Raw genomic sequence first — 27,959 nt, 5'->3', positions numbered from 1 at the left:
AAAAAACAACTATTTTCTCAACTCCCACCTGCCCCCAACCCACCCGTTCTTGGGGTTTAAAATCACCCACCAAGTGAAATCTTTTTTTAAAAGTTGCACACCCACCCTCCCTCCCTTCCCCCCTGCAGGAGGTTGGGGTTAAAGAGAGTTCCAGCAACAATCTATGATCCTAAAAAAAACTATTTTCAACTCCCACCTGCCCCATTGGGGTTTAAAATCACCCCCCAAGTTAAAGTTGCACCCTCCCCCTCCCCCCTGCATGGAGGTTGGGGTTAAAGAGAGTTGCAGCAACAGTCTATGATCCGTCCTGCTGCCTTTTCCTTGTGTTTGTTTGTTTTGTGGTGTGAACTTGCTCTCTCTCTCTCTCTCTCTGTGTGTCTGTTCTTTTAAATCTATTTGCCTTGCCCCGGAAGTGTTGCAGTGGGCGAGTTGAGTGAGGAAGATGGCAGAGTCGGAAGAGGAGGTGGATGTCTTGGTTCAGAGGGTTGTCAAAGACATTTGCAACGCCTTCAGGAGGAACCCCAACATGTAAGTAGTGGCGCCGCTGCCGCCCGGGCGGAGTCACCGACCAAACCCGGGAGAAAGGACAAGACAATAGCGGAGCAAATTAAAAAGCCCCCGTTGAGAGAGGAGGGGTGGGGGGGGGGGGGGGGAGGAAGAGGTTTATAACGGGGAAAGGAGGACTTTGAGGGTAAGATAAACCGAGGTGGTGGTGGGGGAGGAACATCCAACAGGGCCTGGGAGGGGAGAAGGTAGAGGGGTGTCCCGGGGGTTGATTGAAACACTCTAACCGATTAATACCATGAACTTCAGAGAGAGAGAGAATCAATCCAAAGACATTACAATGCATTGAACTGGTTGCAATTGCAAGGGCTGGTTTCTTGGCTGTAAATTTTAGCCGTGACTTGCCTGGGCACAATTGCAATTCCTTTTATGCAACTTGTGAAGCCATTGATTGGGGAAAGGCTCTTCAGCGTTGTACCCGTGTCATATCTCCCGTTTAATGTCCTGCTGCCTGATTTTTTTTTTAAATGTGGGATTCCTGTAAATCGCATGAAAAGCGTCGTTGCAATCGTAACCGCTGGTTATCTTCTCTGCATCTGTTTTGTTTGGAGATCATTTGTCTGTTTGTTTTGCAATGGGCACATTTTGTTGGCATTTGTCTATTTATTTTGCAATGGGCACATTTTTTGTTGGCATTTTTAATTTTGTTTTGCAATGGGCACATATTTTGTTGGCATTGTTGATAATTTGTTTTGCAATGGGCACATGTTTTGTTGGCATTTGTCTATTTATTTTGCAATGGGCACATTTTGTTGGCATTGTTGATAATTTATTTTGCAATGGGTATAGACATTGATGGACTCCAAAAGGTTGATTTGATGAATAAATCTAATAATGTTTATCTATAAAAGTAATTGTTTTTTTGATGCCATTTTATTGGTGCTTTGCCCTCCAGTGTGAACTTGGGGTGATTATTTTCTCTTTTTTTTTGCAGAGATGAAATTGGATTGATTCCATGTCTTGAAGCCAGGTACAACCGGAGTCCCATAGTACTGGTGGAAAATAAGCTTGGTGTAGAAAGCTGGTGCGTTAAACTACTTTTGCCCTACGTTCATAACAAGCTTGTTCTCTACAGGCAAAGAAAGCTGTGGTTAGACAGGGATGGTAAGTGGCAGATATTTTGCACTAACTATTCAACTAGACTTGTGATAATTGTGAGGAATAAAAATGTATTTATTCCTAAAGAAGTGTCCAATTTTTAGGTTATGCGGGATAACAGCAACTTGCATTTATATAGCACATTTAATGTAGTAAAACTTCCTAAGGTGCTTCATAGGAGCGATTATCAAACAAAATTTGACACCGAGCCACATAAGGAGATATCAGGACAGATGACCAAAAGCTTGGTCAAAGAGGTAGGTTTTAAGGAGTGTCTTAAAGGAGGAGGGAGAGGTGTAGGGAGGGAATTCAAGAGCTTTGGGCCTAGACAGCTGAAAGTACGACCGCCATTGGTGGGGTGATGAAAATCGGGGATGCACAAGAGGCCAGAATTGGAGGAGCGCAGAGATCTCGGAGGGTTGTAGGGCTGGAGGAGGTTACAGAGATAGGGAGGGGTGAGGCCATGGAGGGATTTGAAAACAAGGGAGAGAATTATAAAATGGAGGCGTTAGCGGACCAGGAACCAGTGTAGGTCAGCGAACACAGGGTAGTGGAGATATATAGATATGTAACTGACCACCCAGAAATAACCAGCTGTATGCAGATGTGTGTGGATATATTTTGAGCTGGATCCTCCCCCACAGCCAATGTGTGCCAAAAATTGTGAATTGTGTTTTCTAGACATGAAAAGATCTTTTTTTAAGGCTGTTTGTGAGGCTTGGGGGGGATACACAAGAGCATGTGTGATTACGGTTTAATTATACCTGCAGAAATCATCAGATCTGTAAAGAAACAGTTGGAATATTACATTTAATTGCTGAACAAATCTTGCACATGTAAAATCAATTGGGTTAAACATCTCTCTTTCTGTTCCGACCAGTGTGCATGTCTGGTAATTGGTACAAGGCTATTGTAAAACTGGAGAATAGACTGTTATGGTCACCAAATGTATTACAAAGAGTAACAGCTTACATTGACATCAGATTGAAGAGGCAAGTGACTTGTGGTGTACATCATGAACAGTTTATGTTGCAATTCCATTGTGTACTGCTTTAAATGAATTGTTTGGTGACCATAACACTCCATTCTCCAGTTTTACAATAGCCTTGTACCAATTACCAGACATGCACACTGGTAGGAACTGAATTGTTCCAGCACTGGCATATTATTCCCATAAACTATTGGAACAGATGCACATATTGATAGAAACCTGCAGGTCAGGATATCAGTGGCCTTCCACAGGAGCAATACTGCACCTATTTTCCACTTGAAAAATCTTTGGAAGAACGTGTGCCAGTGGGGCAGTGCTTTCGATGTGGATGACAGGGCTTTGTTTCATTTTAAAAACTGCTATCTTGCCGATGATATTTTAAAAAATAAACTAGCCCCCCGCCCGCGCCCCCTCCATCGCTGTGGAAACTTGAAATAGCAGCTGTCAGTCAGCTGAAACACCTGTCAGCAAGTGGTTGTAATAGGAGGTAATGCGGATCAGCGTCTTTTTCTAAATCCAGATGTTGATCCAAGTGGGAAAACCACTGGAATGGTCAAATATTGCTATGTGCTTGGCTGATGCCAAAACTTTCTAACTCGAATGCCTTTCGATTGCCATCCAGAGCCAGAAAGAATGGTGTACAGTATTACTCTATGGAGCAGATCTGAGGTCCACAGCTGAAGAACTTGTCTGAGTTCTGAGCCCTGAAACAATATTTCACTGTGGAGAGAGAAAGTTGTCTTTTTTTAAAAAAAAAGTAATTTCTCTTTTAGTCGAGGGGACGCTAGGCAGCCCTGCCTGTGGTGCAGGGGCGTTCTCCCTGGTGTCCTGGCCATTATTTATCCCTCAACCAACATCACTCAAAAAAAAAAAACCAGATCATTGTATGTACAACACAGGAGGAAGCCATTCGGCCCATCGTATCTGTGCCGGCTGTTTGAAAGAGCTATCCAATTAGTCCCATTCCCCTGCTCTTTCCCCATAGTCCTGTAAATTTTTTCCCTTCAAGTATTTATCCAATTCCCTTTTGTAAGTTACTATTGAATCTGCTTTCACTGCCCTTTTCAGGCAGCGCATTCCAAATCATAACAACTTTAAAAAAAAAAATGTTTCCTCATGGCGCCTCTGGTTCTTTTGTCGATCACCACCACCTTAAATCTGTGTCCTCTGGTTACCGACCCGTCTGCCACTGGAAACAGTTTCTCTGGTCATCATCACATTGCTGTTTGTGGGAGCTCGCTGTGTGCAAATTGGCTGCCGCATTTCCCTACATTACCACAGTGCCTGTACCTCAAAGTACTTCATTGGCTGTAAAGCGCTGTGGGACGTCCTGAGGTCATGTAAGGCGCTATATAAATGCGAGTCTTTTTACTTTAGAATGAAAGTAGTCCCTTTACATTCGCTGCCTTTAAGTACTTAAAATCACACCAATTCGTTTGGCGCTGGGAGGTGGTTTTAAATCCAGCTCGTGCTGATGGAGTGAATCTGTGCTTCGTTCTGGCTGTAAAGGTCCAATACAAAATGACTCTGCGCAGCCCAAACCCAATTTTAATGTTCATGAACCCACAGCACATGACTGCCCATAATTTGGCACAAATTGACATTATTTTGACAATCTTTTGACATTTAGGCGGCCGTATGGTTGGATGATGTGGGAACTGGACACATTTCCAATGTTGCAGTAATTTGGGGGAGGAATTGCATTATGGTAGACTGAAGCAGATTAGAAGCCTGTGCTACTCCTGAGCACCAAAGAAAATCACTAATCCAATTTTGGAGTAACCACGTTAACATTGCACATGAAATAAATTCTAAAATCCAAAAATGAATTGGGTGATGTCAATAAGATTTAATGCAGAATCCCACAGGGCAAGCAATTCATTAACATTGTATTTTGTTAAATTGTTAAACCAAGGATTCCATTTGGCTTATTGATTCCTTTGGCCTTACCTAATTGGGCTGCTGCTTTTTAACGGCCTGTATGTCTGCTCCATTTTAAAATCTGCACTCCTCCAATTCTGACCTCTTGCGCATTCATGATTTTAATTGCTCCACCATTGGCAGCCATGCCTTCAGCTGCCTAGGCTCCTAGCTCTGGAATTCCCTCCCTCTCCATCTCTCTACCTCTCTTCTCCGTTAAGATGCTCCTTAAGAACCTACCCCTTTGACCAAACCTTTGGTCACTTGTCCTCATAAGTCCTTGTGTGGCTCGGTGTCAAATTTTGTTTGATTTATGCTCCTGTGAAGGGACATTTTCTATGTTAAAGGTGCTATATAAATGCAAGTTGTTGTATTTCCTTTTCCCTATTCTTACTTCCAAAATGTGTTATTTCACATTTCTCTACATTGCATTCCATCTGCCAGCGTGTCTACCATCCTGTAAGCCTTGCGCAGTTTCTCTCTCCGCATGGCCACGTTCTCCTTAATTCCATGTGTCATTAATAAATCTCTCGTGTGGTATGTCATCAAATGCTTTCTGAAAACATATATAAAGCACATCCACTGAACTTCATTTTACCACTCTTATTTCTGGAAAGAATTCTATAACATTTCTAAAAGGCAGGTCATGTTTGAGCAAAGTTTGATCTTTACTGGATTATTTTTTTAAAAATTAGACAGAGGTTTTTGAGAACTTGAATTTCTGTTTGTTCCAAAATAGTCTGAACCCTCCATGATTTTGAACACCTCTATTAAACCGTCCCTTAACCTTCTCTGTTCTGAGGAGAACCATTCCAGCTTCTCCAGTCTCTCCACGTAACTGAAGTCTTTCATCCCTGGTACTGTTCTAATAAATCTCTTTTGCACCCTAAGGCCTTTACATTCTTTCTAAAGTGTGGTGTCTGGAATTGCACACAATATTCCAGCTTGGAATATAAATATAACAACTAGCGGCAATGTTTATGATCAGTCAGCACTTGTATCATTTTTGAATGGGATCTTGGGGACACCTATTAACTAAATTATACACCCACTGTAAACTCTGTGTGTGCTTATGGGTTTCCCCTGATCCTAATGTTCAGTCACCGTGTCACTGCTTTTTTTTTAGTTGTCACAAAATTGGCATATGAAGTTTATGTTCTCCTGTTTCAGGAAGTGAAAGGGTTAATTAAGTTATGCCGCTTGTGAAGGGTTTGATATAAGTGCAATGCTAAGTTTTTTTTTGTTCTGTAGTGTAATGAGTAGCTATTTTACAGGATGCTTTCCACAACGATTACCGTGTATTGAATAGGATGACCCCTCTCTTGCTCACAGAGTTAATAAAAGAATTAACTGTTCATGAAATCTCTCTCTCCACCATTCCTATCAGTAGTCGGTCCTGTTTAATTTCGGTTCTCTAGTGTCTGCGATTATCCAACTTCATTAGGAAACTGCTCGAAACAAGTGAATTTTGTTCTTGCTAAACCTGAAAACTTGTAGTTTGATCCAAACTGTAATTTTGATGAGTGCTTCTTTCTTTCATGAACTGACCACTCGGTTTGTTAAGGGACAAACGCTTATCAAGACCACAGGTTGTGGAGAATCCTAGTGAGGTTGAGTGTCCTCTGTCCTTGCTTTTTTGCTGCAAGTCTTCTGCCTGACAGGTACTGTTCTTGATTGTGCTCCTGTCGCTCTCCCACCTGCTGCTTCTGCTCAAAGGTGTCGGCCGTGGCTCTGTGGATAGCACTTTTGCCTCTGAGTTAGAAGGTCATGGGTTCACGCCTCACTCCAGAGACCCGAGCACAGAATCTAGGCTGACACCCCCAGTGCAGTACCGAAGGAGTGCTGCACTGTCGGAGGTGCCGTCGGAGTACCCCCAGTGTCCTGGATCCATATTTATCCCTCAACCAACATCACTTAAAAACAGATTATCTGGTCATTGTCACATTGCTGTTTGTGGGATCTTGCTGTGCACAAATTGGCTGCCATGTTTCCTACATCACAACAGTGACTACACTTCAAAAATACTTCATTGGCTGTAAAGCGTTTTGGGACGTCCTGAGGTCGTGAAAGGTGCTATATAAATGCAAGTTCTTTCTCTCTTAATCACTATCAGTCCAGATCGTCCTGCCAACATCCCTTCCTCCAGCACCCTAGCAGTGCCCTGGCTATCAGGGCCTCGTCCCTGTTTGCTCCCTCCTGCTGCCTTGTTTCTAAGGAAGCCAATTAAGCTTGAAGCACTCAGTAGTAGCACTTAATGGTCCAAGGCAGTAACATGGGATCCATGCTGTCTGCCAGCTAGGTACTTGCGCTGTATAATCCTATATTTAAAAAAAACATCAGGAGAACATTCTGTACATAATAGAACACCTGGGGTACTTTATAGTGGAGGAGATTGGATTTGTACAATATTACTTTTGTATTATGATTTGCTGTTTGTTTTGTACAATATTGGAATGCCACCACTAATCCAACAAATTTTGCAGTGGTTTTAGAATCATAGAATGGTTACAGCACGGAAGGAGGCCATTCGGCCTATCAAGTTTGTGCCGGCTCTCTGCAAGAGCAATCCAGTTAGTCCCACTGCCCTGACCTTTCCCCGTAGCCCTGCAATTTTTTTACCTTCAAGTACTTATCCAATTCCCTTTTGAAAGCCATGATTGAATCTGCCTCCACCACCCCCTCAGGCAGTGCATTCCGGATCATAACCGCTCGGTGTTTTTTTTTAAAAGTTTTTCCTCATGTCACCTTTTGTTCTTTTGCCAGTCACCTTAAATCTATGTCCTCTGGTTCTCGACCCTTCCGCCAATTGGAATAGTTTCTATCTATCCCGTCTAGACCTGTCATGATTTTAAATACCTCTATCAAATCTCCTCTCAACCTTCTCTGCTCTAAGGAGAACAACCCCAGCTTCTCCAGCCTATCCACATAATTGAAGTCCCTCATCCCTGGAATCATTCTACTAAATCTCTTCTGCACCCTCTCTAAGGCCTTCACATCCTTCCTAAAGTGCAGTGCCCAGAACCAGACACAATACTCCAGTTGTAGCCAAACCAGTGTTTAATAAAGGTGGTTCATAACCTCCTTGCTTTTGTACTCTATGCCTCTATTTATAAATGATGTGGAGATGCTGGTGATGGACTGGGGTTGACAATTGTAAACAATTTTACAACACCAAGTTATAGTCCAGCAATTTTATTTGAAATTCACAAGCTTTCGGAGGCTTCCTCCTTCCTCAGGTGAATGTGGAAATGAAATCCTCGAACCCTTCGCATTTATAAATCACAGAACAATACTTGGTGATTACAGACAGTGTTTTCAACTGCCCGTTGCCAAGGCAATCAGTGTGCAGACAGACAGGTGTTACCTACAAGGTCTCCGAATATACAAACCACCAAAAAAAAAGAGAGAGGCAGAAACATCGAAAAGACAGGGTCTTATAAAGCCCAGGGTCCCATATGCTTTTTTAACCGCTTTCTCAACCTACCCTGCCACCTTCGACGATTTGTGCATATGTACCCCCAGGTCTCTTTGTTCCTGCACCCATTTAAGAATTGTACCCTTCAGTTTATACTGCCTTTCCTCATTCTTCCTACCAAAATATATCACTTCACGCTTTTCTGCGTTAAATTTTATCTGCTGCGTGTCCGCCCATTCCACCAGCCTGTCTATGTTCTCTTGAAGTCTATCACTATCCTCCTCACTGTTCACTACATTTCCAAGTTTTGTGTCATCTGCAAATTTTGAAATTGTGAAATTGTACACCCAAAGTCCAAGTCATTAATATATATCAAGAAAAGCAATGGTCCCAGTACCGAACCCTGGAGAACACCACTGTACACCTCCCTCCAGTCCGAAAAACAACTGTTCACCACTACTCTGTGTTTCCTGTCATTTAGCCAATTCTGTATCCATGCTGCTACTGCCCCTTTTATTCCACGGGCTTCAACTTTGATGACAAGCCTATTATGTGGCACCTTATCAAATGCCTTTTAGAAGTCCATATACACCATATCAACTGCATTGCCCTCGTCGACCCTCAGTTTTTTGATGAGGTAACAATCAGGTTAGTTAAACATGATTTGCCTTTAACAAATCTGTGCTGGCTTTTCTTAATTAATTCCCACTTGTCCAAGTGACTGTTAATTTTGTCCCGGATTATCGTTTCTAAAAGTTTCCCCACTACTGAGGTTAAACTGATTGGCCTCTAGTTGCTGGATTTATCCTTACACCCTTTTTTGAACAAGGGTGTAACATTTGTAATTCTCCAGTCCTGTGGCACCAGCCCCGTATCTAAGGATGTTTGGAAGATTATGGCCAGTACCTCCGCAATTTCTACTCTTACTTCCCTCAGCAACCGAGGATGCATCCCATCCGGACCAGGTGACTTATCTACTTAAAATACAGCCAGTCTTTCTAGTACCTCCTCTTTATCAATTTTTAACCCATCAACTATATCTTCCTTTTACTGAGACTGTGGGAGCATCTTCTTCCTTGGTAAAGACAGATGCATTTAGTACCTCAGCCATGCCCTCTGCCTCCAAGCGTAGGTCTCCATTTTGGTCTCTAATCGGCCCCATCCCTCCTCTTACTATCTGTTTACATGCTTATAGAAGACTTTTTGATTCCCTTTTATATTGGCTGCCAGTCTATTCTCTCATTTCCTTTTTCGCTTCCCCTCTGAACTTTCTATATTCAGCCTGATTCATTGTGATAGACTATGCAAAGAAAGACTCGCGTTTATATAATGCCTTTCACAACCTTGAGACATCCCAAAGCGCTTTTGAAGTGTAGTCACTGTTGTCATGTAGCAAACGAGGCAGCCAATTTGCGCACAGCAAGATCCCACAAACGGCAATGTGATAATGACCAGATAATTTTTTTAGTGATGTTGGTTGAGGGATAAATATTGACCAGGACACTGGGGAGAACTCCCCTGCTCTTCTTCCAATAGGGGCCGCAGGATCTTTTACGTCCACTTGAGAGGGCAGACGGGGCCTTAGTTTAAAGTCCCATCTGAAAGACGGCACCTCAGTGCAGCACTCCCTCAGTGGGAGTGTCAGCCTAGATTTTGTTTCTCTCGTCTCTGGAGTGGGCTTTGAACCCACAACCTTCTGACTCAGGCGGGAGTGCTACCCACTGAGCCACGGCTGACACATAAATTTCAAAATCTATAGTTTATCAAAAGCCAAGTTCATTTTTATGGATCGCTACTATTATCATTTTACAAAACCATAAAATTTGAAAGAAATTAGCCGATCGATCGAGAGAATGTTGATTCCCTCCCTTCCCATTACACAGCACCAACTGTTTCTTAAACAATTTAAGGTCTTTTTGCCTCCACAACCCTATTTGGAAATCCATTGCATGTGTTAATCAGAAGCACTTCCTGACACCAGTCCTGAATTTAGCTTTCACTAGTTTTAATGTGTGTCCATTGTCTCACTGGCACAGTTTAATTTGAAGTAGTGTTTCAGATTTACCTTTTCCAGTATAATTTTTACTGTCTTAAGGCCACTTTTTTAAGGCCAAACAGCCCCAAGTTTCTTCCATCTTTCCTCTGATTGTAGGAACCAATTTTGTGACTCTTTTCTGAACTCTTTAAGGTTTGAATGTCTCCCTTGGTGATCAGAGCTGAGCATAGTTCTGAACTGATCAGAACATCATATAGTTTAAATCAAACACAGAATTTTTCTTCTGGTTGCTTTCTGGTTTTTTTTTGATCCTTGTCATATTGTTTAAGCAGGAGTTCCTCTGACTTGAACACTCCCAATACTACTACTACTACTACAACAACAACTTGCATTTAACTAGCGCCTTTATCTGTAGGCACCGCTGCCAATGGTGGAGCAAAGGAATTGGGGGTGCGCAAGAGGCCAGAACTTGAGGAGCGTAGAGACCTTGTAGGGTTGGAGGAGGTTACAGAGATAGGGAGGGGGCAAGGCCATGGAGGGATTTGAAAACAAGGATGAGAATTATAAAATTGAGGCATTGGCGGACCGGGAGCCAATGTAGGTCAGCGAGCACAGGGGGTGATGGGTGAACGGGACTGGGTGCGAGTTAGGATACGGGCAGCAGAGTTTTGGATGAGCTGAAGTTTGCCGAGGGTGGGAGGTGGGAGGCGGGAGGCGGGAGGCTGGCCGGAGAGCATTGGAATAGTCAAGTCTAGACATTTAAGCTCTAGTTCAGTATTCAATTTGATTTGTTGATTGCTGCTTTACAGTGTTGGATGTGTAATCCTATATTTATCTCTTAGAGAGAATCATCTTGCACTATACACATCCTCATCTTGACTGTCAATGCTAATCTGTGTAGCAATTTAAATGCATTCTTTTGTGCTGTAAGCAGTCCTAGATGCTGTTGTTGTATCCATGACTTATTTTCCCAAATATAATATTTTAGAGTTCATTTTTGAATATATTCTTGGAGAAAATTAGTTTGACATACAACAACAACAACTTGCATTTATATAGCGCCTTTAATGTATTAAAACATCCCAAGATGCTTCACAGGAGTATAATCAGACAAAATTTGACACCGAGCCACATAAGGAGATATTAGGACAAGTGACCAAAAGCTTGGTCAAAGAGAGAGGTTTTAAGGAGTGTCTTAAAGGAGGAGAGGGAGGCAGAGAGGTTTAGGGAGGGAATTCCAGAAGTTGGGACTTAGGCAGCTGAAGGCACGGCCGCCAGTGGTGGAGCGATTTAATTAGGAGTATTTGCAGCTTGATATTATGTCAGTGAATGCAGTTCCTGTGGATTTAATGCAAAAATGTTTTGATTTGTGGGAACGCAAAGTTGTTTTTATTAAATGTTGTGTAAATGCCTGTTAAACAAGACAACTTATACATTTTGTCTTTGTTCCCCCCCATCTTTTTCTTTCTCTCTCTTTTCCCCCCCCTACAGCGCTGACTGATCTCACTTGTACTCTACTGCTCCTAAATCCAGACTTCACAACCACCTGGAATGTCAGGTATGTTACAGTCAGCTTATGTCAACATCTGCGGCTGGCTCAGAGCTTAAAGCTGATTCAACCTTGGGCTTTATGACTAATTAATGTGTTTCTATAGCTGTTGCATTGTTCGCTCATAGTTGGAGTTGCTATCTGAAATTAAAGAAAAAGCTTGCATTTATATAGCGCCTTTCACGATCTAAGGATGTCCCAAAGCGCTTTACAGCCACTGAAGTACTTTTTGAAGTGTAGTCACTTCTAATGTAGGAAAGGCAGCAGCCAATTTGCGCACAGCAAGCTCCCACAAACAGCAATAAGATAATGACCAGATCATTTTTTTTTTTGTGATGTTAGTTGAGGGATAAATATTGGCCCAGGACAATGCTCTTCAAAATAGTGGCTGTGGGATCTTTTAGGCCCATTTGAGAGGGCAGACGGGGCCTAGGTTTAACGGCTTCTCCGACAGTGCAGCTGGGAGTGTCGGCCTAGATTTTGTGATCAAGTCTCTGGAGCGGGACTTGAACCCACGATCTTCTGACTCAGGCGAGAGTGTTACCCACTGAGCTACAGCTGATACTGAATTAAATCGACTCTCTGAACAGACTAGGAATAACAGCATGTTACATTTTTTTTCGGTGTTAATGAATAGATGGTGCAGAACCAGATGATGTTGGGAATCAAATGTATTGAGGATTCTTTTTCAAGCTCTTTCGGTGATGTAAGAGCAATCTAAAGAGTCCAGTCACCTTTAACTAAAATGGGTTATAAGGAAGGCAGTGATAGTGGTACTAGGAATGGGGGGGGCAGGGGAAGAGTAGAATGGGGGAAGAGACACAAGGGAGAACACTAGTAATCAATCCCTGAGTGCTTTTCTCTGCGAGTTCCTGTCACTGATTACGACAACAACTTGCATTTATATAGAATCTTTAACATGGTAAAACTTCCCAAGGTGCTTCACAGGAGCGTTATCAGACATAAATTTGACACCCTAACGATTTTGCCTTTTTAACAAAATGTTCCCTTTCCCAAACCTGGGTTATTGATTTGCACTCTGGCTAATAAGCACAGACTGGGTATCGAAATGGGGCATTCCATGTCCCTGCGCCTGTCTATTTACTCAATTTCAGGAATTTTCATTGCAGTCGACCATCTAATTTATGTCTTTTTGTGTAAGTGCCGGGTTAATACAGGATAATGAGTAGGTGACGATAAGTTGCAAGTTAGTAACTCAAGTTATGCTCATTATGCCATACGTGCAGTGCTAAATTTTGTACTTTAGAATACTTGGGACTAATTGGATAGCTCTTTCAAAGAGCCGGCACAGACACGATGGGCTGAATGGCCTCCTTCGGTGCTGTATGATTCTATGACCCAACTCACTCAGATTCAGCTGCAGGTCATTCTTGGGTCAGTTTCAGTATAATGGCTGGAATCAGCGTGGTAACGAAGAACCGAGGGAGGTCACGGCAAGCGTTGAAACCACCCGATCTGCTTAACCAGCTACACCCTCGTCCTACCCTGACCAATAGACTGCGCGGTGAAATTGGCACTTAATTGGGCACCGGCTCCTGAAAATGGTTGCGGCGTGTGCTCGCATCCCCATGGGTGCAAGAGTTTCAGAGGGGATAAGGGTACCATCTTCTACAACCAGTGTAACCCAGCTGGCACGAATAAGGTGTCACTGTTACCTTAACTATTGAGTACAGAAGGTGAAACCATGGATGGTTTGGAGCCCATATACCTAACTGTATTTTAATATGCAGTTACAGCATAGTTCTTAATAAGAATGGGAGTTGTGCATTGAGACTAGCTAACTCAAAATCTAACCGGGTTAATATGATTGTGTGTATTTATATATTAAAAAAAAAAGGTGGCAGTTTCCTGCATTTTTAAAAATTTATTCTTGGAATATGGGCAAAGCCAGCATTTATTGCCCATTCCCTAGTTGCCCGTAGATTTCATACAACAGAATGTCTTCCTGGGCCACTTCAGAGGGCAGTTCAAGAGTGAACCTCGTTGGTGTGGGACAGGAGTCACGAAGGCCTAGACCGGGTAAGGACACCAGGTTTCCTTGCCCTAAAGGATATTAGTGAACCAGTTGGGTTTTTCCGACAATCTGATAGCTTCATGGTCACTCTTAATGATACCAGCTTTTTATTGCCAGATTTTAAAATAAAACTGAATTTAAATTCTCAACCTGCCATGGAGGGATTTGAACTCACGTTCTCTGGATTATTGGTCCAGGCCTCTGGGTTACTATTGCAAACAGTTGAGGCTAAGAAGACTCATTTACTGTTATGCTGGAAAAACAATTAAAATACTGATATGCTTAATATTATTGCTGGTTAAAATGTTTTTGCTGGTGCTATATTTGGTATTTTTCTTTATTCGTTCATGGGATGTGGGCGTCGTTGGCAAGGTCAGCATTTATTGCCCATCCCTAATTGCCCCTGAGAAGGTGGTGGTAAGCCGCCGCCTTGAACCACTGCAGTCCGTGTGGTGACGGTTCTCCCTCAATGCTGTTAGGCAGGGAGTTCCAGGATTTTGACCCAGCGACGAAGAAGGAACGGCGATATATTTCCAAGTCATGATGGTGTGTGAGTTGGAGGGGAACGTGCAGGTGGTGGTGTTCCCATGTGCCTGCTGCTCTTGTCCTTCTAGGTGGTAGAGGTCACGGGTTTGGGAGGTGCTGTCGAAGAAGCCTTGGCGAGTTGCTGCAGTGCATCCTGTGGATGGTACACACTGCAGCCACTGTGTGCCGGTGGTGAAGGGAGTGAATGTTTAGGGTGGTGGATAGGGTGCCAATCATGCGGGCTGCTTTGTCCTGGATGGTGTCGAGCTTCTTGAGTATTGTTAGAGCTGCACTCATCCAGGCAAGTGGAGAGTATTCCATCACACTCCTGACTTGTGCCTTGTAGATGGTGGAAAGGCTTTGGGGAGTCAGGAGGTGAGTCACTCGCCGCAGAATACCCAGTCTCTGACCTGCTCTTGTAGCCACAGTATTTGTATGGCTGGTCCAGTTAAGTTTCTGGTCAATGGTGACCCCCAGGGTGTTGATGGTAGGGGATTCGGTGATGGTAATGCCGTTGAATGTCAAGGGGAGGTGGTTAGACTCTCTCTTGTTGGAGATGGTCATTGCCTGGCACTTGTCTGGTGCGAATGTTACTTGCCACTTATAAGCCCAAGCCTGGATGTTGTCCAGATCTTACTGCATGCGGGCTCGGACTGCTTCATTATTTGAGGGGTTGCGAATGGAACTGAACACTGTGCAATCATCAGCGAACATCCCCATTTCTGACCTTATGATGGAGGGAAGGTCATTGATGAAGCAGCTGAAGATGGTTGGGCCTAGGACACTGCCCTGAGGAACTCCTGCAGCAATGTCCTTGTGCTAGGTATGACTCCAGCCACTGGAGAGTTTTCCCTCTGATTCCCATTGACTTCAATTTTGCTAGGGCTCCTTGGTGCCACACTGGGTCAAATGCTGCCTTGATGTCAAGGGCAGTCACTCTCACCTCACCTCTGGAATTCAGCTCTTTTGTCCATGTTTGGACCAAGGCTGTAATGAGGTCTGGAGCAGAGTGGTCCTGGCGGAACCCAAACTGAGCATCGGTGAGCAGGTTATTGGTGAGTAAGTGTCGACCACACCTTCCATCACTTTGCTGATGATTGAGAGTAGACTGATGGGGCGGTAATTGGCCGGATTGGATTTGTCCTGCTTTTTGTGGACAGAACATACATGGGCAATTTTCCACATTGTCTGGTCGATGCCAGTGTTATAGCTGTACTGGAACAGCTTGGCTAGAGGCGCAGCTAGTTCTGGAGCACAAGTCTTCAGCACTACAGCCGGGATGTTGTCGGGGCCCATAGCCTTTGCTGTATCCAGTGCACTCAGCCGTTTCTTGATATCATGTGGAGTGAATCAAATTGACTGAAGACTGGCTTCTGTGATGGTGGGGATATCGGGAGGAGGCCGAGATGGATAATCCACTTGGCACTTCTGGCTGAAGATGGTTGCAAACGCTTCAGCCTTGTCTTTTGCACTCACATGCTGGACTCCGCCATCATTGAGGATGGGGATGTTTGCAGAGCCTCTTCCTCCCGTTAGTTGTTTAATTGTCTACCACCATGCATGACTGGATGTGGCAGGACTGCAGAGCTTTGATCTGATCTTTGATTTGGTATCTTGATTGCTTCATATGTTTACCTAAAACAGACTGTCAACTGTGTACCTTTTTTTGCTTTGCCTGATTTAATAACTGGAATCTGCTTCACTTAATGTCATGAGAGAATGATACTGAAATATTTTCCAGAAAGGAACTTGTGCAGCTGGGAGCTTTAGATCCACTTAAGGATTTGTATCTTGGAAAATTGGCCCTAACAAAGTTCCCTAAAAGCCCAGAAACTTGGATTCACAGGTTTGTAAACTAACCTCTCGTGCAATCTTTTTCGTGAAACTATGCTTAAACATTTCCGGTCAGATGAAATAAAGCTTTGTCTTGATTAGCGACTGTTTTGAGACTATTTTAGTGATTTGCTAATGGAACATTCTCAAGTATCACACAAGCTTGATTGGCATTACAGATGCAATTTTTTTTAAAACCTCTTTCATATAAAGTTTTTTTTTCATTCATAAGCTATTCCACTCTCCTCCCCATCCAGAACTACCTGATTTCCACATCTGTTATCAAGTGTGCAGTCTTCTGCCAGACTGCTGCACCTATCTATAGTAGTTATAAGAACATAGGAACAGGAGGAGGCCATTCAGCCCCTCGAGCCTGTCCCGCCATTCATTGAGATCATGGCTGATCTGTATCTTAACTCCATTTACCCGCCTAGGCTCTTCCATTTCCCTCGATACTCTTGGCTAGCAAAAATCTATAGATCAAACTTAAAATGATTAATTGAGCTAACATCTACTGTGGGAGAGAGTTCCACCCTTTATTTGAAGAAGTGTTTCCACTAGGTGGAATTGGCTACTGCCCACGTGTGACTCTTTAGATTTTTCTGTCCCTCCCCCTGCAGGGAGATTGTACATCCTTCGTTTGCATGGTTTAAATTGGGAACTGAGTGGAGTGCGAATTGAACGGATAATATCTCCTCACTCTGTCGCACTCAGACTTTATGCTCCGGTGCTGTGTCATCATGCATCTCACATACACTCATTATTACATCAAATGCACAGCACAGAAACAGGCCATTTGGTCCAACTGGTCCATACTGGTGTCTATGCTCCGCACAAGCCTCCTTCCACCCTACTTCATCTCACCCTATCAGCATCTCCTTCTATTCCTTTCTCCCTCATGTGTTTATCGAGCTTCCCCTTCAATGTATCTATGCTATTCGCCTCAACCACTCCATGTGGTAGCGAGTTCCACATTCTCACCACTCTCTGGGTAAAGAAGTTTCTCTTGAATTCCCTATTGGTTTTATTAGTGACTGTCTTGTATTTATGGCCCCTGGTTCTGTTCGCCCCCACATATTGATGTGAATGAGGTGTCATTGTTGGGATGTTTTGAGGTTACTTTCCATTGCACAGTAATCTTGTTTGCTTTAGGAAAAAAAACTCTTGACTTATTTAGATTGTTTGTTTGTTTATTGCTCACTTGAAGATTTTAACCATTGTGGGCAGGAGGAGGTTGTTAACAAATTCCTTTCTTTCCGCTGACCAAAGGACATAACTGATTAAGCTAAGTTTGCAAAAGATATGTTCAAGTAACGTTCTTTCACAAATATAACCCGAAAACACCACCTCATTCTTTACCCTAAGAGATACTGGAGTTTACGGATAGCCATTTGCTTCAATTGGCACAGAATTGTCCACTTCCAAGACCAGATCCCATACCTTCCATTTAGCACTGATGCTGGTCTTCACATTCTACATTCCTTTGTGTCAAACCCTGGCTTCAGAGGGAACATTTTTCTTTTAGAATAATACGATGAGCTAAAAGTGAAGTGTAGGTATTTTGATATTCCTATATTATAAATGTTTACCCACTGCGGATTAAGATGGGCATAATCCAGTGGATAACTGTGTGTAAAGTTCTTCATTGGATCAGTTTTAAATGAAGACCATGGTTAAAACACTTTCTTAGATAAATGTTTTTGGAACTTTCCCATGTTTTGTCATTTGGGAAGAAAACAAACAAACAGTAGCTCACTTACCCTTTGTTTCAAAGGCTTGACTGAATTTTTAAAAAAATGTGACTAACATTTTTTTTCTATATTCAGGGTCAGCAGTTAAGATCCTGTTGCTTTCTGAGACCGAGCTGATCATTTTCGATCAGCCATGATCATTTTGAATGGCGGAGCAGGCCCGAAGGGCCGAATGGCCTACTCTTGCTCCTATTGTCTATGTTTTCTACGTTTCTATGAGCTCATTTATCTCTTGTAACCTCTTGTAAAAGATGGTTGAGCTAATTAATTGTCTATTTTAAAGGATATATAAAAGGCAGGATGGCCCTTTTCAATCCATTGGATCGTATATCAGCATCTTAGTTAAATTCTTTTTTTACCAAGAATTTAACATTTTGTTTATTTTAAAATTCAGTTTGTGTGTTGCAGTGTAATTGTTTACTGTTTGACAAATAAAGATGTTGCCTGATTTGTGCAGTCTTACTGCATTGTTCTTTTGGCATTTACTTATTGTCCACATTTTGACTGGTCTGCTCTATCTATCTATCTGTCTATCTATCTATCTATCTTTATAGAACATTGCATCTGCATGCACTTCCTGTCAGCATTTTCCATTGTAATTTCCAATGTCCATACTCATGACGGAATCTACCCATGTAAACTTGTCACACTGTAGTTACAACCAGCAGAATTAGACGCTGGGAGATAATTTGGACCAGGGTGTGCAGATATAATTCAGTCCCCATTTTAATGTCATACATTTTGTCTTTATGTTTATGTTTCCATTCTGAATTCCTCTATGTCCAAATTTATAATACAAACTGCTTATGTAACCTTGTCGTTGTAATTACATCCTCCCACCATGGGGGGTGGGGTGTAACTACAGTGTGATAAGTTTACATGTGTAGTTTCCATTATAAATGTGGACATGGGAAATTATAATAGAAAATGGGAAGTGCATGTAAGTGCAGGATTTATATAGATTTTTTAAAAAAATAAATATTTAGGTCTGACTTTTAAAATTAGCCTATTAATGGCACCAAAAATTGAATACGTGTGTTGTTAATGGGAGCGAAGGGGAGTAGCTAGCTTTCTAGTGCATGTGGCATTTATTATCTTGTTTTTGAGGATGAATTAGCAGCGTGCCTGTCTGATCCCTAATGGGTGTGTGCTGTTTTATTTCCTAAAAGACGCTGGGTATTTCAGAAGATCGTTCAGGAAATTTGTCTTCCGAATTCAAGGAATAACAGTAACTCGGGAATGGTGTCAACTGAACAAATGCATCGAATAATCCAGGACGAGATGACTGTTTGCTCCGCAGCTGCGGGACGGTACCCAAGCAATTATAATGCCTGGTCCCATCGCATCTGGGTCCTGCAGCACGTGGCAAAGTGCAATCTTAAGGTACGTTCATTAAGCCTTGTTGTGACGATACTCTTGGACCTAACTGATGCATCCCCGATTTTCATCACCCCACCATTGGCGGCCGTGCCTTCAACTGTCTTGGCCCTAAGCTCTGGAATTCCCTCTCTACCTCCTCCTTTTAAGACGCTCCTTAAAACCTAACTCTTTGTCCGTACTTTTGGTCATCTGTCCTAATGTCTCCTCTTGTGGCTCGGTGTCATTTTTTTTGTTAACGCTCTGGTGAAATGCCTTGGGACGTTTTATTACGTTAAAAGCGCTATATAAATGCAAGTTGTTGTTGATGAGTGAATCATTTCTGGAAAGAGTCAAAGAGCTAATTTTAATATGGATTAAAAACTTCATACCTGGGCCATTGCATTTTGGAGTGGGGGAAGGGAGAGAAAACTGATGCCAATTGAACTTTGCCCCAGCTAGACAGGAAGCAATATTGGCATCCGTTGTGTTGGACACCATTCTCCAGATGAGAAGGATGGACAGTGACCTGTGGGTGTCTGCCAGTACAGTTCTCGATTAGCTACTGGGAGGTGAAAGGAATCGCCCAGAAGTGACTTCATTTTTTTTCTTTCTTCAAGCTTCCTCAGTAGCTCAGTCAGGAGTCACCAAGTATATTGGTTTTTAATTTGTTCATGGGAGTCGAATACCTTGTTCAATACTTGCTTTACATTCGCCAGATTCTTCTCGATGAATTGTCCAACACCAAATACTGGGTGTCCACCCACGTATCTGACCATAGCGGTTTCCACTATCGTCAGTTCCTCCTGAAGTCTGTGGCGGGTAATTCCAGAAGCGCAGCCGTTACAAACACGGGGTCGTTTTTGAGGAAGTCTTCACATAAAGACCATCGTACCGGTCTTCCGGCACACCCGAAGGATGAAGGTGCTTCTGTCGAGGCGCACACAGCAGACGTACCACTCATGATTGAAGAAGAAATGGAGCTATGCACCGACCTCATTGAATCCTACCCAGGTCATGAGGCTCTGTGGTGTCACAGGTAAACAGATTGAAGTGAACTGTCTATTGAACCCTTTTTTTATATCTTTTATTTCCGTAGGAAGTTATGGTAATAATATGGGATGTTCCGTTGGAGGGGAGAGGGGCAAATACAAAGAGGTAACGGCAGCAGGCTCCTGATTTGTTTTCTGTTTGTTTTGATCTTTTCAGTAGGTATTTTTAGGTGTCAGCTGTGGCTCAGTGGGTAGCATTCTCTCCTCCTTGAGTCAGAAGGTTATGGGTTCAAGTCCCACTGCAGAGACTTGAGCATAAAAATCTAAGCCGACACTCCCAGTGCAGTACTGAGGGGGTCCTGCACTGTCGGAGGTGCCGCCTTTCGCATGAGACGTTAAACCGAGACCCCCGTCTGACCCTTTTGGGTGGACGTAAAAGATCCCATGGCCACTATTTTGAAGAACAGGGGGAGTTCTCCCCGGAGTCCTAGCCAATATTTATCTCTTGACCAACATCACTAAGAAAACAGATTATCTGGTCATTGTCGCATTGCTGTTTGTGGGATCTTGCTGTGCGCAAATTGGCTGCCGTGTTTCCTACATTACAACAGTGACCACGCATCGAAAGTACTTTATTGGTTGTGAAGCACTTTGGGACGTCCTGAGGTTGTGAAAGACACTAGAAATGCAAGTCTTTTTTAACATTGCCTGTTTGCTTTAGAACAATACTTTACAGACCTGACCAGAATTGTAACTTTGAGCAGTGCCACTAGATGGTGCCAAACTAACAAACTATCACTGGTTACCTTAAATCAGTGTTTTTCTTTAACTTTTGAGGGCCATACTAAGCAATCCAATGTGCACCAGAGAATGCTGGATCACTGGTCCTGTAGTTCCCCACATGGCATGCTCCTGATCATGTATCTACCATCCTGGACAGCTTCCAAGTAAAGAACAGGGCACTTCCCTAAAGGAGGGGGGCGGGGTGGGGGAACGACAGGAACGATGGTTCTATTGGAGACCCTGCCACTTGTTCTGTAGATACTGCGATAGCAGTACCTCCTAACGACCCACACTGAGCTCCAGCCTGTCTGGGAGACCTTGAGGCACACACCCAACAGCAGGAGTGATTAAATGACAAAAGGGATGATGGTGCAAGGCAAAAGGGGGTGGTAATGAGACCACTACAATGGAATTAAATGGAATCCATTTAATGTTGGTTTTGCTGTATTCTGATTTCTTTCTAACATCTGAAGTTAAGTTTTTAAAAAAAAAATGTATTGAACTCTGTCACCATTACTAATACACTTTACCTTCAATTTCTATCAAAAGGTATAATCCATCTTGGTTTGGCCTTGAAAACTGATGCATTGGTTATAAATGTGGTGGTTTGAATCTGACATTTTCCAGTCATCCAACCAAGGCCAAGATATTTAGTAATGTAAAATCCATCCTGTTTTAAATTGGCCTCTTGCGCATCCCCGATTTTTTTTTAATCGCTCCACCATTGGCGGCCGTGCCTTCAGCTGCCTAAGCTCTGGAATTCCCTCCCAAAACCTCTCCGCCTCTCTCTCCTTAGTTAAGATGCTCCTTAAAACCTATCTCTTTGACGAAGCTTTTGGTCACCTGTTCTAATATCTCCTCCTGTGGCTTGGTGTCAAATTTTGTCTGATAATCGCTCCTATCAAGTGCCTAGGGATGTTTTTACTGCATTTAAGGTGCTATATAAATGCAAGTTGTTGTCATAAATTATCCAGCGATATTTATTGCTGATGGTTTAACTCAAATGAGTAACTTTCTAACTACCTATTGGACGCTGCAGCCATAAGCATCAGTTTTTTTCTGCCCTTTTTGTTTTGCAGGAGGTGTGTGTTTTATCTTTGGCATTGCTGGAACAGAGAGCATCTCCAGGTCTTGTCGGACTCCAACAGCAGGAGTGATGGAACTGTGAACAATTTACAGATGACCACTGCAGGCAGTTATTCCTCTCGAGGCATGGATGTCGATGGTGCAGCTGAAACGGCCAAGCAAAGCTACACGCAGGAGACAAAACGTTTGAAGCGCGGCCCCTCGCTAGACTTGCACAGCTTGCTAGAAGAACACCGATTCGTTGATGCGATCCTAGCAGGTTGCAGTAACTCGGAGCAAGCCAGATTTGCTACTGCTTACCGCAAATGGTTAGACATGGTTATAGGTCAGTAGTTATGGGAGTCTGTTTCAAATGTATTTGTTAGTCTTAAATCCAGCTCCCTAAAACGATATTCTGTTTTGAACACCTATGTTGCATGGCGCCTTCATACAGGAACGTTCAGTACCTTGAGTCCAATTTAAGGGGGTATTAACTGGAAAAAGGCTACATTTGTGGAGGCTTATTATACAGAAATTAAACTTGAAGGAAGTCTGCAAACTGAGATGTTACAAACTCCAGCTGATTTTCAAATTTCAGCATTAGAGTGGGACTCTTCCTGTCTCTTCTCATTTTACATATGAAAAATATACATACACTTGCATATAATGGCATACAGATGTTGTACATTATCCATTTTATCTATATGCATAAATTATCAACTAATAGTTTTTGTTGTAAATATAATTGACACTGCGTTAACTTCATTTTTTTCCCCTAACTACCTTCCAGGAAATTAGAGTTCTGATGATTTTAAATTTCAGTCTACTCCCTGCTAGTTCTGCAACATTTAGTTTAAATTATTACTGCGCAATTTTATGTTCAGGATAGAGAATGATTATTATTCAGCAGTTCAGACAGATTAAACTAGTAGGCATGCAAGATGTAACTGCAAACCCTACTTGCTTGCTGAATGTATAACCTAATTTGCCTTCTGAATAATATGTAGCATTAATTTAAAATGACGACTCAGTGATAAAGGCTGTAACAGCCCAGCTAAGCATGTACAAATATCTGCAAAGTCTCTGATTATCTCCCTGTTGATGTTGAATATCTTTGTTTCTATTTCTTCCCTTTTAATCCAATCCAAATATGATTTTCCTTAATTGGCATCCCCTTGTGTACCATGTTTTATTGTGAGATTTGTACAGTGAAGTTATATTCTTCAGGTATTCTCTTACAGCAGCAGGAAGCTGCCACAAAGAGAAGAGAGTGCTTCCTTATGGAACTGAATATACTGCTCGCTACTGTGGTGCTAGTGTTGTTTCCTATTGCAGTTCGTACACAGGTCTCCAGTTTCACATTCCCCACCCCCCGGGAGGGCGTTTTTTTCCTACTGGCTGTAAGCCTGGCATAACTGATCTTGTTCAAAGAGAGACTTGATTGAAGGTGATACAAGTAAAAATTGAATAAAGGGATGCTGTGACATTAAGCTGTGGACTTGGTTACCATCACTTTTCAAGGCTAATGAAATGGGAAAACTCAGTATTAACTTAGAACCTTGTAAGAAATTAAGATATGTGCTGGTGTCAGGATCACTTGTTTTAGTGCATATCTTAACCAGCTTAAATGAAGATTCCGAACAAGTAAATTACACAGGGCATGGTTTCGCCGCCCCCACCCCCCCATCCTCCATAAAATCTTAATACAGCAAACATGGTAAAATCATAGAACACGCAGCCATTTGGCCCATCGTGTCTGTGCCGGCTCTTTGAAAGAGCTATCCAATTAGTCTCGCTCTCCTGCTCTTTCCCCATAGCCCTGCAAATTTTTCCCCTTCAAGTATTTATCCAATTCCCTTTTGAAAGTTACTGCTTCCACCACCCTTTTTAGGCAGTGCATTCCAGATCGTAATAACTCTTACCTTTTTTTTAAAAAAGTCTCCTCATCTCCCCCTCTGGTACTTTTGCCAATTACCTTAAATTTACATAATTTGAACATTAATCACTAATCCTGAATGAGCTTGTTGGTCTCAGTAAATTGATATAGTTTGTTGAATCCAGTAATGCATTTTGTTCGTGCAACTTAAAAAAAACAGAACTCCCCCTTCTTTCCACCTCCCGCCCCCCCCCCCACACCCCACAAAAGAGAGCTAAAGAACATGAATGTCAGATTCTTTGAAAGGATAGAGGTTCTTTTAACAATATGGGTATTTTTTAGCACCGTTTTAAGTACGTACTATAAGTATAGGTATAGAGTTGTAGCGTATATCTTGTATACAAGATCACTGACACTTCAAATCTATCATCAAATCCTCAGTCATGATTTCCTTATGACAGAAATAAAATCATTTTACAAAGTGCAGAAGTATAATTTTTTTTAACATAAGCAAATGTAAATTCTCAGTGTTGTGACTGTGCTTACCAGATTGGTTCTGGCTTTGCTTCCTCTGCCAAGGAATGTACCATATAAAGTAGTTCCAGTAACGCAGAGCAAAACAGAATCAATGCTTCAAACTCTCATGTTATTGTGCTGCAGGCAAAGTAGCTTTGTTTAAATTAACTATTCGTATGATTATTTCATGCATATGGTGCCTGGTCAAAACAAATGCATAATCTGAAGTTGGCCATTAAATTATATATTTTTTTAAAAAGCAAATCCTTGGTCAAGTGCAGAACAGGCTCAAGGGGCTGAATGGCCTACTCCTGTTCCTGTGTTGTCTCAAAGTAGTAGAGTAAAATTATACGGCATTGCAAGATGCACTTGCAGGAAGTGTTGTTGAAACGGCAGAATCAAGTATTTGCATCTGTGTAATAAACACTACATGGTAGACCAAATTTGTTTGTAACACTAATGGTGTGTATCAGCTGTGTAACGACTAAAAAGTTTTGCATCTTCTACATAATATGCATATTTCCAGTGCACATCTTCTATTTTAAGATGATTGGCAAAAGAACCAAAAGTGATTAGGAAAAACTTTTTTGCGCAGCAAGTTATGATCTGGAATGCGCTGTCTGAAAGGGTGTTGGAAGCAGATTCAATCGTGACTTTCAAAAAGGAATTGGATAAATATTTGAAGGGCTATGGGGAAAGAGCGGGGGAATGGGACTAACTGGATTGCTCTTACAAAGAACCGGCACAGGCTCAATGGGCCGAATGGCCGACTTCTGTGCTGTAACCATTCTATACAAACTTTAAACAAATGTTGTTTGGTGTGTGTGGTTGAGAGTTGCCATCAGTTCCATAGAATTGCTACTTGAAACATCTGTATATAGCAAACTATTCCTCCCCAACACATTTTTAAAGGATTTCCTCTTGCAAATATCTCATACTCTTCCTGTGGATGTCAGGAATATATCTGAATTATTTTTTTAAGTCACCCTTCTATTTGACTTTCATAAACTTCCATTGAAACTGTGAGAAACATCATGCAGTTCCTCTGTACAATTTCAAGATATATTAAAATGTTAAGATTATTTGTGCAGATCTTTAAAATAAGCAATATTGAAAGAATCCTCAATACTGTAAAATTGGAAATTAATAGATATTGACAGCTTTATGGCAATAAACCATGCATAACATCTGCACTGCGTGTTATTGCTGGAAAATGGTGCACAATGGCGGAACAGGCTCGAGAGGCTGAATGGCCTACTCCTGTTCCTACGTTCCTATAATTTTCTTTACCCTTTAGAAAGGCAGCAGATTTACTTTCATTGGAACTCGTTTTTGGGAGCTTTTCTCGTAGTGTTAATTATATTGAAAGGATCACCCTAAAGTTAATGTATGTCTTTGTGAACCTAATTAGGCTGTGTATCAATGTTACGCTTATTAACATTTGCCTGCTTTCAAAGAGTTCCATTTCTTTTTCTCTTGTATAAACTCAATGTTCTACAAACCTATAAAATGTGGGAGCATTACTGCCTTCTTTAAGTTAAGTCTTGCAATATAGTAACCACACACTTGACTACACATTGAATTCCTGTTCCTCACCTGTGCTGTTCCGGGTCAGGGGAGAGAGGAAGAAGGGCGGAATATAGTTCAGGTACTTCTCTGCAGGGAGGAAGCAGAAACTGACTGGTTGAATTACCCTAGGCTGTTGGAGCAGATCGAGAGCCCAACCCAAGCTCTGGGGAATAGTGTCATGTGGGGGACCAAAAATGGAGGGGATTTTTTTTTTCCCCATGACGATCCGGGGGTGTACAATGTAACTTTCACTCCTACCACCCCTTGACCCTGTTGGTACTTAAAACTCTGTGAAGAAGGGTTTGTAGAAGAAAACTCCATGTGAAAAGTCTTGGGAGAGGTGAAAGAAAATTAGTTTTAGAACCTGTTTTGACAAGTTTTCTGTTTGAAGAATGAATTCAAGTTTGTAGATAAGCAAAGGGGATATTTCCATTCAGTAAATCATTCAGTAAATCATCCACTGAAGCAAGTACTTCCAATAGCATTAGCTTAGTTTTACCAATTGCCTGCACTAGGCCTTGGTAAATGTAACCAACCTCTTTATATGTTTTAGTAATGTTGCATGCTAGCCATGTTCCAGTACAAGACAGGAAATTCTGTAGAAAGGAGCCTCAAAATACAATAGTCCTATGCAAGAGGTTTCCTTCTTTTCTTGTAGCTATCTTTGTGTCCTGTGCCATTGAGTGGCACAAAATGCTATAGTGCTGCTCCATCAAAATTAGTATTGTTATATAGTAGTGACATTTGTTATTTATTGTTAGACATGTTTTATACCTGTACACAGATTTAAGAACCATATTTAGAAAGTGATGTAGTTGGATTGTAAATTAACTTTCTATTTATTCTGTAGTGGAGATGCTTTTAATAAAAATGTTCTCTGTACAATTTACCTACTTGTAAATAATGGCCTTGTTGCAATAATGGGAGTGCTTTTAATATGTAATCTGCTAAAAGCTTTCAGATGGTTTCCTTGTACCTAATTGTATTTGCGTATTACAGAACTGTACCCTTAAGCATTGATACTTTATTGATCCTGAAATAACAGTTTTAATTATATTTTGTTGGTTATCCTGAAACCATAAAACTGCTTCTAGCGGGGTGTCAAAGTGATCTGACATTTCAACCCTGTCCATACATATTTCTACAACTTTGTCGAGTCCCTGCCAATGTCTTTTAAAGCCTCGTCTGTAAACCTTCTTTCTTTCAATCCCAGTACTACCTATTGAGGAATTCAATAGGTGTCCTTTTCATGATGCATTGCTAAACCACTAGAGTTGCTGCTTTGACATCCCAAGTTTCCAGAAAGGCTGTTATTTGGAAACCCTTGCGCTGATTCAGACTGCAACAGAGAACAACTGCTCGAGTGATAAGCAACATCATGAGTCTAAACACAACAGAATTTTAAAAAAATTGAGAATGTTAGGATCTATAACCATCAACCTCGTTGACAGAATCCAATATAGGTTCATTACTAAAATACCTGTTTTTCTAATTAAAATAAAAGATACAGCATGAAAAGGAAGTTCTCTTAAGGGACAGAATAAACTCTACTTCATAAATCATTGACCAGGACTGATGTGATCATTTGTCTTGTCTTCATATGTAAGACAAAATCCTAATGAGGTGCTGAGATAAAACAGGATACATAACTCTGTTTCCATGTCATTGTCTAAGTCAGGTAATGTATACCTGGAAAACCATCATAACCTGATTAAATATACCAATCCAATGTTCCTTAGCAAGTCATAAGCTAAGATTGGGTTAAGAGTTGTTGCAAAGATAGCCAATGTACTGAAGCCCAACAATACTCTTTATAAGATTTTGGTTAACACCCTTGATCGAAATGCCTTCCCTTTGAAGTAGCAACTAGTGGTATGTGTGCTTCAGTTTAGCTAAGCCTTCTGCCTGCCACATTGAATGAAAATCATTATCACAATGGTGAGAAATATATAACACTCATACCTAACAATCCCTATAACCTCAAAGCTAAACATGCAAAAGTAGAGGGTCTGATGGTGGTTTTGTCTTGGTTTGGGTGGCTTATTAACACTTCTAAGCAGCCAGGCCTCCACTCCTTGTTTAATGTATAATGGCTTTAATGTTAAGTCAAAAATGCTGCATTTAA

The 27,959-nt window shown here is 41.8% G+C and overlaps 2 protein-coding genes across 3 annotated transcripts in view; one reads left to right on the top strand and one right to left on the bottom strand.

Moving 5' to 3' along the window:
- The window catches only part of LOC137320669 (cilia- and flagella-associated protein 95-like), a 64,580-nt gene that overhangs the window by 25,274 nt on the left and 11,347 nt on the right, over positions 1-27,959 (bottom strand). The window lies entirely within an intron of this gene.
- Positions 432-27,400, top strand: ptar1 (protein prenyltransferase alpha subunit repeat containing 1). Of its 2 annotated transcripts, XM_067983522.1 has the most exons (7): positions 432-528; positions 1,499-1,668; positions 11,476-11,542; positions 15,835-15,939; positions 18,847-19,060; positions 19,753-20,072; positions 21,888-27,400. In XM_067983522.1, exons 1-7 carry the CDS (start codon positions 443-445, stop codon positions 22,225-22,227), a joined length of 1,302 nt encoding a protein of 433 aa, XP_067839623.1. In that variant the 5' UTR covers positions 432-442; the 3' UTR covers positions 22,228-27,400. The 2 variants fall into 2 exon arrangements, with proteins under 2 accessions (XP_067839623.1, XP_067839627.1); XM_067983526.1 differs by lacking the exon at positions 15,835-15,939.

Source organism: Heptranchias perlo, chromosome 4 (genome assembly GCF_035084215.1).
Source record: "Heptranchias perlo isolate sHepPer1 chromosome 4, sHepPer1.hap1, whole genome shotgun sequence".
Lineage (NCBI taxonomy): Eukaryota > Metazoa > Chordata > Chondrichthyes > Hexanchiformes > Hexanchidae > Heptranchias > Heptranchias perlo.
This window is presented reverse-complemented; position numbering and strand designations above follow the sequence as displayed.

Excerpts from the sequence above, each read along its gene's own strand:
- ptar1 (XM_067983522.1), top strand. The coding sequence starts at position 443 with ATGGCAGAGTCGGAAGAGGAGGTGGATGTCTTGGTTCAGAGGGTTGTC. Across the intron at positions 529-1,498 it reads TTCAGGAGGAACCCCAACAT|AGATGAAATTGGATTGATTC; the intron begins GTAAGTAGTGGC and ends TTTTTTTTGCAG. Across the intron at positions 20,073-21,887 it reads GAGGCTCTGTGGTGTCACAG|GAGGTGTGTGTTTTATCTTT; the intron begins GTAAACAGATTG and ends TTTGTTTTGCAG.